The sequence below is a fragment of the Rhinoderma darwinii genome, chromosome 1 (assembly GCF_050947455.1).
Source record: "Rhinoderma darwinii isolate aRhiDar2 chromosome 1, aRhiDar2.hap1, whole genome shotgun sequence".
In the NCBI taxonomy this organism is placed as follows: Eukaryota; Metazoa; Chordata; class Amphibia; order Anura; family Rhinodermatidae; genus Rhinoderma; species Rhinoderma darwinii.
This window is the reverse complement of record NC_134687.1, coordinates 63,193,520-63,210,692: the sequence shown is the minus strand read 5'-3', so window position 1 is coordinate 63,210,692 and position 17,173 is coordinate 63,193,520. Positions and strand designations below refer to the sequence as shown.

Here is a 17,173-nt window from a genome sequence, read left to right as displayed (position 1 = left end):
GAATAAATGTTATCCCCTAACCACAGGATGGATGAGAACATGCTGATTGGTGGGGGTTCAACCGCTGGGACCCCCACTGATTATGTGAACAGGGGTCCTGTTCCTCCGAATGAATGGTGCGGCAGGTCGAGCATGCACACTGCCGCTCCATTCACGGTCTATGGGACTGCCGGAGATAGCCGTGTGCATCAAACCCTCACCGATCATAATATTATCCCCTATCCTGTGGTTAGGGGATAACATTTAATCTTGATACAACCTCTTTACGAGAGATTTTCATAAATCTCCCACAGTTAGGTGCATAATTAGGAAACACTGGGCCCCATAGCAAACTTTTTACTGGGCCCCCCTCCCCTGGGCGCCACACACAGCCCACCCTTGTAGATAGTGCCCCCTGTAAATAGTGCCATTTGGCCCCCTCCTGTAGACAGTGCTATACTACCCCCCCTGTAGACAGTGCTATACAGCCCCCCCTGTAGACAGTGCTATACCACGCCTCCTGTAGACAGGGCTATACAGCCTCCCCATACAGTGCTATACAGCCCTCCCTGTAGACATTGCTATACTTTTAAGTATCACAAAGAGGGACAATCGATGTGGCGCGCAGCAGCAATTTTTTCCCCTTTAAGCTATGCCTCTAATCCCATCCAATCCCCGCCCATACACACTCTGTGCAGCCCACACAGTATCATGCTCCCATAGTGCCCCCACACAGTATAATGCCCATATAGCTGCCACCTCACAGTATAATGTCCCCATACAGTATTATGCCCACACAGATGCCCATACAGTATAATGCCCACACAGATGCCCCATAAAGTATAATGCCCACACAGATGCCCCCGTGCAGTACAATGCCAAAACAAATTCCCCATGCAGCATAATGCCCCATAGCTGCCCCTACAGTCAAATGCTCCAAATAGCTGCCCCACACAGTATAATGCCTCCCATAGCAGCCCCCACACAGTATAATGCCCCACGCAGTATAATGCACCCCATAGCTGCCCCACACAGTATATTGCCCCCCCATAGCTGCCCCCACAGTATAATGCCCTCCATAGCTGCCCCCACAGTATAATGCCCCCACACAGTATAATGCCCCCTATAGCTGCCCCCACAATATAATGCCCCCCATAGCTGTGACAGCTCTAGAGGCCAATGAGGAGACCGCTAGATCCGTCATTCAGAGCAGTGGGGCAGGGCTGGCAGTGTTCACTAAGGAGAGATGAGGAGCACTGCACATCACGTCCCGCCTTACTGGTACTTCTGTTTAGCGCACTGGGAGAGTTAACCATTGTTTTCTCAGTCATGCGAGACAAAAGGTATGTTCAAAATGCCCCCCTCCTCACCTATATCACCCTGTCAGCAGACCTCAAAACTGCTGACAGGTTCCTATTAGGGCGGATTTACACGAGCGTGTGCGTTTTTGCGCATGCAAAAAACGCGGCGTTTTGCTTGCGCAAAAGGCACTTAACAGCTCCGTGTGTCATCAGATAGGATGTGCGGCTGCGTGATTTTCGCGCAGCCGCCATCATTATGACACTTTGTTTGGATGTTTGGAAACAGAAAAGCATGTGGTGCATACTTTTGACTGCTGTTGCGCGAATAACGCACGTCCCACGGAAGTGCTTCCGTGTGGTGCGCGTGATTTTCACGCATCCATTGACTTCAATGGGTGCGTGATGCGCGAAAAACGCAGAAATATAGGACCTGTTGTGAGTTTTACGCAGAGGACACACGCTGCGCAAAAATCACTGACAGTCTGCACTGCCCCATAGACTTGCATAGGTCCGTGCGACACGCGTGAAAAACATGCGGGCGGCACGGACGTATATCACGTTCGTGTAAATCCGCCCTTAATGTGCTGAAAACTTATTTAGATGTTCTAGTGAATGGTGAGTCATCGTCTTATTATATTATATAAAGCTCTGCCCATAGACCCGGATATTATGTTCTGTAGAAGATTGTGATGGAGCGTGGTAAGACTGAATCAGGATTGGGGCTGAAAATTGTAATTAAGGCCCCATGCACACGACCGTGCCCGCAATCACGGCCCGCGATTGCGGGCACGGCCGGCCGCCGACTGACAGCCGCATTTTCGGGCCGTGCTCACATACAAAGTATGGGAGCACGGCCCGCAAAACGCAAAAGAACGGACATGTTCCATAATTCCCGGAACATTTCCACGGCACGGACACCCTTCCGTAGTGCTACGGAAAGGTGCCCGCGTTCAATGAAAGAGAATGGGTCCGTTTTTGCGGACCGCAATTGCGGTCCGCAAAAACTGAGTTTTTTTACGGTCGTGTGCATGTATGTTACTAAAGTTTATTTACATCTGTTATTTATTATTTATGTTTATAAATATACTGACCCAGGTAGGGTCAGGTGAATTTTTGGAAGGAATTCTACTGTGGAGAATTCCCTATGTTTTATATAAATGTTTTGGATAAAATTACCCTTTTTCAGGTTATTTAAATAAACGGCTGCTGTGGCCATTAAAATCCAACCACGTTTATACAACAGGAATGTAGGACGTAAGAAACTTTCCTACAGGGGAAGTCCTTGAAGATATTATTTTTGTTTAATTGAGTTAGCCATCTGCAACCACCACATTTTTACCTCCAGCTGGTTCTGAGGCACCGCTCGCTCTGATCAGAAACCCACTTCAAAGGGATAACACACTAAAAACTCATCTCCCACAAAAAATGGAATAAAAAGTGATCAAAAAGTCTTATGTACCCCAAAATGTTACTAATAAAAACTACAGCTCGCCCCACAAACAAAAAGCCCTCACACCGCTCAATCAATGGAATAATGAAAAGAGTCATGGCCCTCAGAATATGGCAACACAAACCAAATTTCATTTTCAACAATTCGTTTTTTTCTTATAAGTGGTAAAACATATTTGGTATAGCCGTAATCGTGTTGACCCGCAGAAAAAAATTAACATGTCATTTTTACTGCACAGTGAATGCAGTAAAAATGAAACCCAAAAAGTAAGAAGAAATCACTCTTTTTTTCCCATTCCACCCCACAAATAATTTTTGGACAATTTCTCAGTACATTATATGGCAGACTAAATGGTGCCATGAAAAACGGCAACTTTTCCCACAAAAAACAAGCTCGAATACGGCTAAATCAACGGAAAAATACAAAAGCTATGGCATTTGGAATGTGGCGAGGAAAAAGCACTTTTTTGTAGGTGTTTTTGCATTATTTTGACAATTATTTGCTATATTTTTCGTTTGCATGACACAATACATATTATAACTTTTTTACATTCATTACTCTTCTGTTCTTTTCCAAAAACAGTTTACACAAGACCACTCGGTATCATCTGGCTGATTCTGATTTCGCTTGTTTTTGTATGTGGACTTATTTTCATTGTTTACAAAGTTAAACAAGAGACTTTAATAGACTGTAAGTATAAAAAGTATAGAACACTTCAACTTGCATTTCATATGGACTTTTACAGGATCTCCATCAATGACCTATATTGTGTATGGTCACAATTAGGCTGGGTTCACACGAGCACATTAACGTCCGTAATGGACGGACGTATTTCGGCCGCAAGTCCCGGACCGAAATCAGTGCAGGGAGCCGGACTCCTAGCATCGTAGTTATGTACGATGCTAGGAGTCCCTGCCTCTCTGCAGGACAACTGTCCCGTACTGTAATCATGTTTTCAGTACGGGACAGTAGTTCCACGGAGAGGCAGGGACTCCTAGCGTCGTACATAACTACGATGCTAGGAGCCCAGCTCCCTGCACTGAGTTCGGTCCGGGACTTCCGGCCGAAATACGTCCGTCCATTACGGACGTTAATGTGCTCGTGTGAACCCAGCCTTACACGCATGTTTACTCCAAGAGCAGGAAAATATTTTATACCAGTTATCCTTCTTATTGGTCCAATTGAAATGTTGTGGCCTGCTGTTATGGAATGTATACTACTGTAGCCACCTTAGTCTGAAACTTAAAGAGAATGTCTTATCAGAAAATGACCTATTGATTAAATCAAGTTTTTATGTTAAACATTTTTTTTATTTTTTTTGTGTTTTTTTTGTGTTATTATATACATTTAAAAAAATAATCCTAAAATCTTGCAGTTTTCACTCTGGCCACAGAGCCTCATAATATATTGACACTTCCTGTTCTGTAGAGATCAATTCTCAGCAGTCATTTCATCACAGGCAGGATTACAATGAAAGGTAACACCTCTATATAGATAACACAGTATCCACCATTGAAAATAGGTGATGTCACAGATCACCTTCTCCCCCTCCCTGCACAATGAGCTCTGCACAGTTCACAGAGCATGCTTAGAAAACTCTCCCATAGAAGTCAATGGCCCTCCTTCTTGTTCACAGGTTTCTATGGTCCATATGGCTGCTTTAAAGCATATCTCTAAATGCTGTTAAAAGCAGCTCAGGCAAGATTGCTACCTCCATAATCATGTACAGAAAATATAATATAAAAATCTACAATCAAAAAATAAATAAAAGTTTAAAAAAACAACAACATTATGTTTCACTAGCTGGTTTTAATTAGGAAAAGAAATATAGGTACAACTTTCCCTTTAAAGGCTATGGACACCTTTGACATGGAAAAGATAATTTTGACAAATATTAGTGGTTACCTGGAGTTAAAAACATTGCACTAAGTTTCAGGCTGATATTCAATTTTGCAACCTGCTCATAGTTCTAGACCAGGGTTAGCAACCTTCAGGCTGGGTTCACACGACCTATTTTCAGACGTAAACGAGGCGTATTATGCCTTGTTTTACGTCTGAAAATAGGGCTACAATACGTCGGCAAACATCTGCCCATTCATTTGAATGGGTTTGCCGACGTACTGTGCAGACAACCTGTCATTTACGCGTCGTCGTTTGACAGCTGTCAAACGACGACGCGTAAAAATACAGCCTCGTCAAAAGAAGTGCAGGACACTTCTTTGGACGTTTTTGGAGCCGTTTTCTGATAGACTCCAATGAAAACAGCTCCAAAAACGGACGTGAAAAACGCGAGTTGCTCAAAAAACGTCTGAAAATCAGGGGCTGTTTTCCCTTGAAGACAGCTCCGTATTTTCAGACGTTTTTGGTCACTACGTGTGCACATACCCTTAGCACTCCAGCTGTTGTCAAATTACAATGCACAGCATTCCCAGACAGCCTCTAGCTGGAACAATAAAGCCTTTGGCTGTCAGGGCATATTGGGAGTTGTAGATTCCCAACAGCTGACGTGTAGAAGGTTTCTACCCCTGTTCTAGACTTTGTCATGTTAACATGTGCCTCCCAGTAATACATGCTGGATGTAAAGTTTGTGACTCCAGGATACTGCGGCTTTCACTAGCTCTCATGTATCAGCGCAGCTTCATCCCTGTACTGCTTTCATCTTCTGAAACCCATAAGGGATCTCTTCTTTAACATTAATTCTGACTAGTTTGTGACCCCCCCTTCCCCCCCGTGCAGAGTACGGGTACGCTCCCCTCTCCCCATATAGACTTCTTTGTGTGTTTTCCTCCATATCTTCACTCTGATACTAACAGCCTGTGTGCCCTTCCTGAAAATTTGGATCTTTTTCTTCCTCTCCACACTCTGATCTGCCGTAAAAGCTGAGAAAGCGGACTCAGCCAAGAGCAGTGTGCTGTCACATCTATTTAAGAATCAGCTGGACAGCCATCTATATACAGGAGTTACACAGACTATAGAAGCAAAATGGTAGAAAAAGTTTGAAGACTACTTAGAAAGTTGCTTAACTCCTTCCCGCATTTTCACCTACATGTACATGGGGGAATGCAGCCTGTTCGCGCATTCCCACGTGCATGTACATGATGGTGATCGCGTGGGCACAGAAGCTGTGCCCACACGATCACCACGGGAGCCCGACTGTGACTGGCAGCCTTCAATCTCAGCCGTTTAAGACATTAAGTGCCGCGGTCAATAGCGACTGGGGCATTTAAATCTTTTGACAGAGGGAGGGAAGTCCCTTTGTCACCCATCAGTGGCCCGCGAACGCGATCGGCAGCCGCCGACGGGTTGGCATAGCAGCTGAGGGGCCTAACAAAGGCCCCCAGCCATGCCCTGGCTATATGCCTATTAGGCCGAACCAGACAGTTTTACACTGACAGGCAATAATATTTTGGTATACTAGGTATACCAAAGCATTATATCTGCGATCAGAAGATCGCATGGTGAAGTCCCCCAGTGGGACTTAAAAAAATAATTAAAAACAGTTAAAGTTTTTGAAAAATGTAAAAAGATGTGAACAGTAAAAATAAAACAATTTTTTTTCCATAAATGTTTTTATTTAATAACAGTGTAAAACATGAAAGGTACACATATATGGTATTGCTGCAATCGTAATGACACAAAGAATAAAGTTAACACATTAATTCAACTGTATAGTGAACGCCGAACAAAAAAAAACGCAAAAAATAATGGCAAAAATCGCTTTTTTTCTCCATTCCCCCAGCAAAAAAAAATAAAAAATTAATCAATAAGTTCCATGCACCCCAAAACAGTAGCGATGAAAACTACACCTTGTCCCGCAAAAAACAAGCCCTCATATGGCAATAATAAAGTTACGGCTCTTGGAATGCAATTATGCAAAAATTTATTCTTTTTGTTTAGGTTTTTTATTAAACAGTAACAGGGTAATTCTCCCAAGCGGCTCACATACCATAAATGTTCACCATCTAAAAAAAAATAAAAAAAAATAGTAACATATGCCATAACCAAACCTTATTATGCTGGTTTTTATACAGCTCTATGCTCAGGCTTAAAGAAGGGGATTCCGAGGGTCTCCTCTGATGTCTATATGCCCCATATTGAAAGTGTATGTCTTAGTGATACAACCCGTTTACTTATTTGCTGGGCCACCTTTTGACCATCTCCATGTTGTAATTTACAGCGTTGAACTGTACATTGAGAGGCTTTCTGATTCAGATTATATGATGCATTGTGGTCTATACTCCGCTCCAGCATCCAGTAGCCGTTTACCACCACATGCATTGCCTTCGGGCCCTTTTTTGTCTAATGCTGCACCCTCTGAAAACTATAACAATGGCTGCTTTGGAACAATTCTCAAATGCATAGGTTTGGTTTATGCTCACAGCTGTGTTCACCCACAATCATCCTACTGTCAAAGTTTGAAAGGTTACATTGTTTACCCATGATACCCTCTAAAGACTCTAAATGCTTCAATGTCCATCCAACTCACATCCGAAACATTTGTGTAGTAACCACATAAAATATCCTGCTGGTCATACCAACTGGCCACGAAGTGTAGGACTTCTTTTTATTTACTTCTATGGGAGCTACGTTCATGCAGTTTATACAATGTCATTATCTTAACAGATAATCAAGAAACATCAAATATCCCAAGACTGAAGGAAGAACACAACATATCATCAAGAACACATTGCCAGGAGAAGAATTATCATATGTGTAAGCTGGGTAAGTTTAATTCTAGTAAAATGGCTAGAACAGATCATACAGCACACATTGGGTTAAAAGTCTTTTTGCCATTTGCTAATCAAGAGTTCTTTTATTGGACATTATGGCAAATCTGTTCAGAAGATGATCACTGGCATCCTCTATCAGGGTGTATTTAGATAATCAGATGATACTAGTATTTAATGTTGGCCATACACATGTTGGTCGAACAAGCCAAGAGTCCCATCCTGATAGCCATAATGCCTTTTAATTAGCGTTTGGGCAGAAAACAAACATGCAACTTTCAGGGTGTCACGCCCACTTTCTAAAGAGTCTTGATGTTATTGAATCCCTTTAACTTTGAAATTCTGCTCCTGTCCCCTGGCTTTAAAGGGGTTGTCCAGGTATAGGGTGGTTTTTTTCATACAGGATAGGTCATCAGTTTATGATCGTGGGGGTCCGACACCCAGACCGATCCGCTGTTCTGGCTGCTTCCGGGCACTGGAAGTTATAAAGTGGTCGGTGCCGGAAGCAGGTGGCTCCGTACACTGTACAGCGGCCCCATGCCTGGACAACCCCTTTAAGGTGTTTGCTTCTGATGTGATAACATGTCATCCAAGAAACGGATCATAAACTCTCATTTTCTCAGCATGTTAAATTGATAATAAAGTGTTAGTTTACCGCTAGTTGTTGAGATTCGAATGCAAAAGTGACAAACAATATGGCTGTACTTCCTGCTGTCACTATTGCTCTAACTTCAGGTTTACTAATCTATGACCATTTTGAGGTACGGATTACTTCTATATTTATTTTAGAGGCACAGAAGACTTATACTCAAATAACTTTCTCCCTAGAATAGCTGAACAGCAAGATACAGTTTCCAAGTAATCGTCTTGGTGGACTAACTCACACCGTGTTGAAGCTGCTCACATCCAATGGAAATTTATAAGGTGTAAATATAATCTCCGGTTGTGTAATTAGGTCACAAAGTATTATTCTTATGGTGCAAGCTTAACGGGAATTTAAACCTATATATCCTTTCCCTTTTGTTAATCTGCAGACTTTTGCCATCTCCTGTTACAAATAGACTTGTAGAAAGCATATTTTTTTTGTTTCTACTGCATAGAGGGGCTGCTGAAAGTTTACATAAGGGGTCTGTTGGCTGCTTCCGTGGCCACAAATAACCAACCTTCAATGTATCTTGAACGGGCAAAACCCTTTATTCTCTACAAAGGAATATAACAAACCCTCTGCATCACTACTAGTTCTAGTAAATGTTCATACGCATCTATGCAGGATACAATAGCGGCCAAATGACCCTGGCCTACTGGGAGGAAGGGATTGAACCTGTAGGGTCATGTCAGATAACATGCACTAATATGGTAGTAGAATAGTAGATTATTCACAGTATTCATACGTAAAAATAGAGGGGTTCATAGTTTTTGGGTCCCTGGTTTGGTTGCAATGGTCCCGTGGACTGCCCTCCAAGGTTCCCAAACATTTTCAGCCTGCTCAATTTTTACTTGTGGGGCAATTGAAGGCCAGGGTTTATAAGGAAATGATACCAAACATGAATCACTTAAAGAACACATTAGGAATCCAATGAAGAGAATAACACCAGATATGTTAACATGATTTAACATTGCCTCTGTACGGGTTTTAAGAGGAATGGCAAACGTGTAGGGCATATTCCGTGAATACAGGGGCCGTATGTTAACCTGTTATTGACCGCCAATATTCCTTTACTTTACGGCAGCCACTAACAAGCTTTATTAGCCTGACATGGGTGTCCTGTGCCGGGTGCCGATTGAATTTCAAGGCAGCCTGGGGCCTAATGAAGGTCTCTAGGTCTACCATTTTTGCACTCCTATTAGGCTCTGCCAGAGGTGGGGCCTAGATGGATACCTGTCGGTTTTACACTGGCAAGCATAAAACACTGTAATACAGAAGTTTTGCTATGTATTATAAAAGCAACCAAACGGTCACCATGAGAAGTCCCAAAGTGGGACTAAAAAAAAAAAATGGTAGAAGTAAAAGAAAATCTTTTTCTTTTACAAAATGCTTTATGAAAAATACAATTTAAAAAAAAAACAATTTGTATCGCCGCATCCGTAATGACTCAAACGGTAGTATTATCTCTTTATTTATCCTGCGAACAAAACAATGCTAGAATTTGTTTTTTGTTCACCCCACCTCCCAAAAAACACAAAAAGTGATCAAAAAGACACGTGTACCCTAAAATGGCACCGATTAAAACTACAAGTCGTCCCGCAGAAAAATAAGCCCTCTTACAGCTACGTTGATGGAAAAATAAAAATGTTATGACTCTTGGAATGTGGCGACACAAAACATAATTTTTTTTATTGTACAAATGTAGTAAAATATATAAAATTTTCATAACTATAAAAAATTGGCCGTAAACGTACTGACCCAGACAATACAGTTGTTATTTATACCGTAAACGGCATCAATTTTAAATGCAAAAACACGGGGAATTTGTGTTTTTTCCATTCCCCCCCATAAAAATGTAATAAAAGTGCATAAATAACTTATATGTAACCCAAAAATGGTGCCATTAAAAATAAAAAACTTGTCCCACATAAAACAAGCCCTATATGGTTATGTCGACGGAAAAATAAAAAAAGTTGTGGCTATTGGAATGTGGCGATGATAAAAACAAAAAAAATAATAATAATTTGACTATGAATGGAGACATCTGAATCACCCTGTATATCTACACACACAGAATACGCTGTGGAAAGGTATGCAGCATATCCAACCTAAGAACTGCAGATTTCCAAACGAGTGGTGCAGATTTCTGGCCAAAATCACCACTGAAGAAAGCGGAGCCAAGAAGGGAAAAAAAAAATATCAATATTTACTTCACTGGTATTGCCATAATGATGCGTCCCTGCACCCCACGCCTTGGTCTCCACGCTGCTGGCCTCCTGGAATGACGTTTCATCCCATGTGACTGCTGCAGCCAATCACAGGATGTAGCGGTCACATGGGCCGCAGCATCATCACAGGAGCCGTTGTATTGGCAACGCCAGGGAGGTAAGTATAGACTTTTTTTTTTTTTTTAATTAAATTTAATCAGGAAAAAGGTGTTTTTTTCTTTTAGATTCGCAATTTTTGCGGAAACATTCACAGTTATTTTGCCACAAAAATGGCAACATTTGCTATTTGTTGCAGATTTTTACCTCCCAATGAACTTATTGTGGAAAAGTGCGACTATTAAAAATCTGGACCGCAGGACAATTTATGCCTGTTTTCTCAGCGGACTTTTTTTTGCAACGTGTGGATAGGATTTGTTAAAGTCTTATCCACTTTGCTGCTACTCCAATATGTAACGGATTTTCAGAAATGAAATCTGTTGTGGATAATCCGTATCTTATCCACACCTTGTGCACATACCTTTAACTTTTGGCTGCATGTTGTTATTGTACCACTATGCTTATATTGTAAATATTACCCAGAGTTTTTACATGGTTAACTTGTATATGTTGTAATTGTGTAATAAGTTTATATTAACACCATTGACACATGCACTGTTCTTTTGTGTTCTTAAGAGTGTTTTTAAACTCAAGAGTCAACTGTTTTTTTTTTTTTGTGATTTCAATAAAGTTTTTTTGATATATTTGAACAACATTGTTGTGGTGATTGGGGTAGCGGGGTTATCTTTGGGAAATTGTAGGTTGACAGATTCCTCTTTCTCCGTACATCTGCGGAAATCCCCCGTACCCATGAGATTGTCAGCCAAAGCCGCAGGTTCGGTCAACTTTTATCTCAAGTGTATGGTCATCTTTATCCCCTGCACACAGCCTACAATTATCAGTGAAGACCAGAAGCAGCACCCTCGGTCCACAGTCCACCTTCTATTTCAATATAAATACTAAAGGTCACCTTATTAAAGCGAAGGGGCACTAAACAAAGCTTATAAAAGTGGAGATTCTCAGAACTGGAGACGGGCGATAAAGTAGTGATCATAGGGGCAGACATTTTTTTGGACTTTGTCAGTCATCGCATCAAATATCACTACAGTCAGCCTGTTCCCTGAAATGTAGGATAACGGAATAATACATTGTTAAACTACTTAATAAATACAGAAATGATGGAACTTTAGAGTAAGGGCACCACTGTCCATTGCCCGTACTGGTTGACTAGTAACATTGAAAATAAAAATGTAAATCCAAATAATTTTTATTGAATTTGTCAACTATGAACAATGCAGTGTAACAAAAAAAAAAAAAAAAGATAACACATTTCCTCCAAAAACATGCACTTCGATGTATAAATTAAGGCCCAGTATTTCAAGTACACAAATAATTTACAAACAATATTTCTTGTGCCTGCGCTCTTACCCCCTTGTCTTGCATGTTTATACCTAGATGCACCGTGACTTATTGTGCTATCTTGTGGTTTCCTGGTGCTTAAATGATAGGGAGCTAAACCAGGAGCGTATAACGTTTTCTTTAAAATATATAATAAATTCTATTTTAGGAGTATAATTTTATTTCGTTTGGACTTTGATTTTGTCCTGCTTGTTTTTATGTTATTTGTAGCGGCAAAATTATTTAAACCAGGAGCGTAGCTAGATGGGGAAGGTTGGGTGCTGCTGGTACTAACAAGCCACTCAAGATACAGGGCTAGGGGAGCAAACAATCTTTGCCCTTGCTGAAGGAAACTTTATATATGACTAATTTAAGCCAATGTATAATGGATAAGCAGCCTAGTGGATAGCAAGTGGGATTTTCTGTAGTCAGTGGCGCAATTAGGTTTTCTCTTACTTGGAAACTCTCCTCTAAGCCCTTCATGAGAAGATAAATGATAAAATTATTTCTGTCACTACCACTAGGAGGGGTTCACTGCATATAGATTTCTTGTTAAGTTCAAAGGGAGCTCTATAAATCCCTATGCAGTGAGCTCCCCCTAGGGGTGGCATCAGGCAGACAGAATTCTATCATGTACCTCTGGGTGTGTGAAGGGAAGACGAGGATTTGGCTATCAGAAAAACATATTTGCCCCTATAAAGAATTTCGTACCCATTTAGATGAAATAAAATTACATTATAGACCCTTTATAAACCCATGCACTATCCCTAACCACGAGGAATATTCGACTTTACCCTAATTCCTAAAACTCTTTATAATTGGGTAGGGGGAATAGGACATCTTTGACGTCTCTATCAAAGGCACCAATGTGAATGAAAGCCCTCCTTTAAAGATCCTGCATTTTTCCCTGGTAGTTACATGTACTAAGATGGTCCAGTCCAGTGCTTGCTAACCTGAACTCACACCCCATGCAGAATTCACCAGGGGGAGCTGCAAGATTCTGTAAAGGGTTGTAAAACTAACATACTATGAGAATGCCAAAAACAAATGGATGATTGCTGATGCTCTAAATGTAAATGCAAAATGAGTTGAAAAACTTTTTGAACATCGTTGTTGTTGTCTACTCAAAGTAAAATCTACATTATGAATAATTATCAGTTCAGGTCCTATTGTTAGTATGTCCAAAAATTAATCTGTCAAGGCATAGAAGTGGTTGTGGATCACATGATCCCCAAAAATGAACAGTCACATGACTTATAGTAATCTCTTGTTATCCAAAAATCTTATTCTATCCAACATGGCAGTCAACAGATCTTGCTAAAATAAACATATATATATATATATATATAGGACTAATCTTTCACCCCAAGTTAGCACAGTTTTCTCTTTAAATGTAAGTTGTCAATTAAATTCTTATGAACAGGATTTATGCATATCATATACTTCTCTATACACGTACACAGATATAGATTAAATTGATAATTATATTCATAGCGGACATTTAAGTGTTCTACAGTAAGATGTAAAAATACAGTTAAAGAAAAAGAATTCTGAAAATAAATATCATCATATACATGATATACATAAGAATAACCACCCAAAACTGAAAATCTGGTTCAGTTTCTGAAATCCAAGAATAGGAACGATGCCGGGCGCCCTCTGAAGTTTTCTCCTGTCCTCTGAGGGGCCTGTCCAACCCTGTCAACAAGCTTATCATAGTTGTAAACGGAGAGAATGGCCCATCCAGGCATGGCGGGAGTGTAATTCATAATAAAGATACTAGATTTAGTAAAATGTATTTGTTAGAATTTCCATACCACCTAAACAATAATTTATACAGGATTGTAATTGGCATCCGGCATTAGGGGTTTGCATCTGATTGCTGTAATCTTATAAGCACATATAAAATAAACTAGAACATACTCTTTCATAAGTAAAGCAGTCATTGAAGTGGTATTGGGATTTTAGAAACTTTAAAGGGGTTTTTTCGAATTATTGCATGGTTCCTAATGTTAAGCCATCAATATAATATACCAGAAAACCCTTTTAACTTAGATACAAACAATCATAAAATAATTTCTACACGTGATGCCATGCTACCAATAGTGATATACCAGACAAAAATGTAAAAACTCAACAAAAAGTTCTGGTAGGGCACAATATTATCTCAGTCAAAGGCCGGATTCACACGAGCGTGTGCGTTTTGCGCGCGCAAAAGGTCTGCAAAAGCTCTGTGTGTCACCAGCATATGATGCGTGGCTGAGTGATTTTCGCGCAGCCGCCATCATTACGACACTCTGTTTTTATGTTTGTAAACAGAAAAGCACGTGGTGCTTTTCTGTTTTCATTCATTTACTTGACTGCTGTTGCGCGAATCACGCGCGCCACCCAGAAGTGCTTCCGTGTGCCGAGCGTGATTTGCACGCACCCATTGACTTCAATGGGTGCGTGCAGCGCGAAACACGGCCAAATATAGGACATGTCATGAGTTTCACGCAGCGGACACACGCTGCGTTAAATTCACTGACAGTCTGAACGGCCCCATTCAGTAACATAGGTCCGTGCGACACGCGTGATTTCCACGCACGTAGCACGGACGTATTTTACGTTCGTGTGAATAAGCCCTTAAATCTTAATTATACTGCGGTACCCACTGCACCTATATTATTACATAACTAGGCAGATTAGTCATTCAGGAAGGCTGGGTGACAACTATGGAACAACTAATGTATGGCTGAATCTTGGAAGGTACGGCTACAGGGGGTGTAAAAAGTACCAGGGAACCAGGTGAAACTCGAGTTTAGAATTTTGCCCAGAATGACCCTTTAAAGTGTAACTAAACTATTAAACTTTTGACACGTCATAGTGACAAGTCAGAAGTATTGATTGGTGGAGGTGCAAACACGGAGACCCCCACCGATTGCTAAAATGAAGCAGCAGAAGCACTCGGGCGAGAATAGTGCCGCTTTGTTTCTGGTTGTTTTTTTCTCTGAGCATTGTATGGGCTCAATGCAAAGTCTATGAGTCTGTACACCGCTCGCTCGGCTTTCCGAGGAAAGCTGATCATAAACGAAGCAGGACAGTGCTCAAGGAGCGTTACTACTACTACTTCGTTTTAGAGATCGGTGGGGGTCTCCGCGCTCTGACCCCCTCCGATCAAAACTTCTGACACGTCATTGTGACATGTCAAAAGTTTTCTTAAGTTTAGTTACCCTTTAAGACTAGATTTAGGATTACTAGAAGTGGGAAGATGCTCTTTAATAGCATAAATAAACTGCAGTATTTCTGTGACTTTTCCTCTGACACCACATTTCCTATTTTGATAGCAATCTGTTAATAGATTAAGCATTATATTCTACTAGCTTCTTATGCAGAAAATACCTATAAAAAAATTTGGGAGAATTAACTCTGAAAACCCTACTCTAAAATATTTGGTTTGTTTTTATACAATGTGCATGTAGCAGACACAGCGACTGTTCCCCGCAGACAGACCGCTTTTTTTTTTTTAGATGTTTGTTCACAACTGTCTGGTTAAAAGGGAACTTGTCAGCAGGGCAGGTTCTCATTGGATTATGCCATCTGTTCAACGGCCCTTGAAAGCTAAATGGGTGAGCATATTTGCACCCACTAAATGATCTTCAAAAGTGCCAGTCAGGGTGCTAGAAGAGTGAACCATAATCCTTGGCTTCTTAGGAGAAATCCTCCACTATAATTTTGCAGAGCTACTCCAAAGTGGATCTTGTGACCTCTTTCAGCTCTGTGGAATGGTTGAGAGGACTCTAATTTCTAAGGAGTCACGGGGACAGGGTTTACTTTCTTGACTGGCACTTTGGAGGGCAATTTATTGTGTGCAACATTGTCCATTAAATCAGCTTTGATGGGACTTTGTACAAACACCACGATCTAGCTGTGATGTATACGAGATCATATTGGGATAGAATAGCAGTTATGCTTTAGAAAAGGTAGCCTGAATGTGGGAGAACTGAAGTATAGGAAGAAGAAGACGGAAAGCGTCCTGGATGTAGGTTGTGCTGTTATTCCCCTGTAGAAGAAAGAAAAAAGTATTTATATTTTAGCCTTACATGAAGGCACAATTTACAAAGTGTTTGGTATCTTAAAGGAACAGTGTCACCCAAAAAAATGTTTTAATATGTTAAAGATGTTAGAGCTTTACTAAAAACGTTTGGATTAATTTGTGTGTTTGTGTGTTACTTTTTTTTATTTTTACACTTTTTCTTCTCTATGGGGGCTGCCATTTTTTTTTCCATTTCTGTATGTGTCGATTAACGACACATACAGACATGGAATACGGCAGCTACAGTCCCATAGGGACTGCGAACGGGGCCCGTTCCATCCACTATCGTGTACGCCGCTGTGTGGGAACGACGCATGCGCCGCTCCCACACAGTTCAATTTGAAATGCGCGCCGTCCGGCGCCATTTTCCTGTAGACCGGAAGTCGCAGCCGGACAGTAAGATTACTACTTCCGGTCGCGGCTTCCGGACTTGTGCACATGGAGCAGCGGCAGCAGACGGAGCGGATGGACCGGAGGGAGCGGCGGCGACTGGAGCAGGTAAGTGATTTCTATGTATGTTCGTGTTTCAGTGTGTTTACTACTGTATGTAAACCTTCTACACTGTGTGTTAGCTCAAAAAATGGCGACACACAGTGTAGGAGGTTAGACTGTTCAAACCCCTCGTTTCTCCCGGCACTAGCCAGGATAAAGGAGGGGGGGATTCTGAGAGCTCACTAGAGCGAGGGATTTTTACCCAATTTTGCAGCATAAAGCAATGTGGTTGCTTTACCACATGCAATGCTGCAATTTTGGGAATGGCTCCATCTAGTGACCAGTGCTGGGAAATATTATAAATTGAATCCAATTTATAATATTTCCTGACTCGTGAAAAATAAAAAAAAATTAGAACAATGTCTAATCACCTATACACTAATTGTTTAACTAAAAAAAAAAAAAAAACATGTTTTGCTGGCAACACATTCCCTTTAATGTACAGATAATGCTCGGGCCTATAAAAACAAAGGTGTACAAAAAAAACTATACATAGATCTAAAATGTGTTAAAGACATGCACTTTTTGTTGAAAAAGTTCTGTTGTAGATATCTACGACGCACGAGGTGGCCGTGAGGTTTCTTACATGCCTAGCGAGTTGCGCAAAATGGATCATGCCTCGTGCCACACATTTGGTACAAGTTGTGACAAATCAGGCAAACTCACAGGGGAGGGGCTCTGACAACACCGACAGAACTATAAAGGAAAATCTGTTACAAAAGGCCAGGTCTAAGTAGATTAGGGTATCTTTAAGATGCACCTTAAGATTTCTAAGATCATTGTATGTGGAGATGACCCCTCTCAGTGCTGCTCTGTGCCTGAGAGGACGCCCCATATGTTC

The 17,173-nt window shown here is 41.1% G+C and overlaps 2 protein-coding genes across 5 annotated transcripts in view; one reads left to right on the top strand and one right to left on the bottom strand.

Annotated features, from left to right (window-relative positions):
• The window catches only part of LOC142750222 (uncharacterized), a 28,131-nt gene extending 17,109 nt beyond the window's left edge, over positions 1 to 11,022 (top strand). The window contains exons 3-5 of the mRNA XM_075859154.1: positions 3,313 to 3,420; positions 7,354 to 7,452; positions 8,291 to 11,022. Of these exons, the coding sequence (XP_075715269.1) occupies positions 3,313 to 3,420; positions 7,354 to 7,452; positions 8,291 to 8,319 (236 nt within the window). The 3' untranslated portion in view covers positions 8,320 to 11,022. The remainder of the gene's footprint in view (positions 1 to 3,312; positions 3,421 to 7,353; positions 7,453 to 8,290) is intronic.
• Positions 11,023 to 11,618: 596 nt separating this feature from the next.
• The window catches only part of FAM114A1 (family with sequence similarity 114 member A1), a 46,695-nt gene continuing 41,140 nt past the window's right edge, over positions 11,619 to 17,173 (bottom strand). For all 4 annotated transcript variants that reach the window (XM_075859124.1, XM_075859141.1, XM_075859115.1 and 1 more), the window contains exon 14: positions 11,619 to 15,807. In XM_075859124.1, coding sequence (XP_075715239.1) covers positions 15,712 to 15,807 — 96 coding nt within the window. In that variant the 3' untranslated portion in view covers positions 11,619 to 15,711. The remainder of the gene's footprint in view (positions 15,808 to 17,173) is intronic.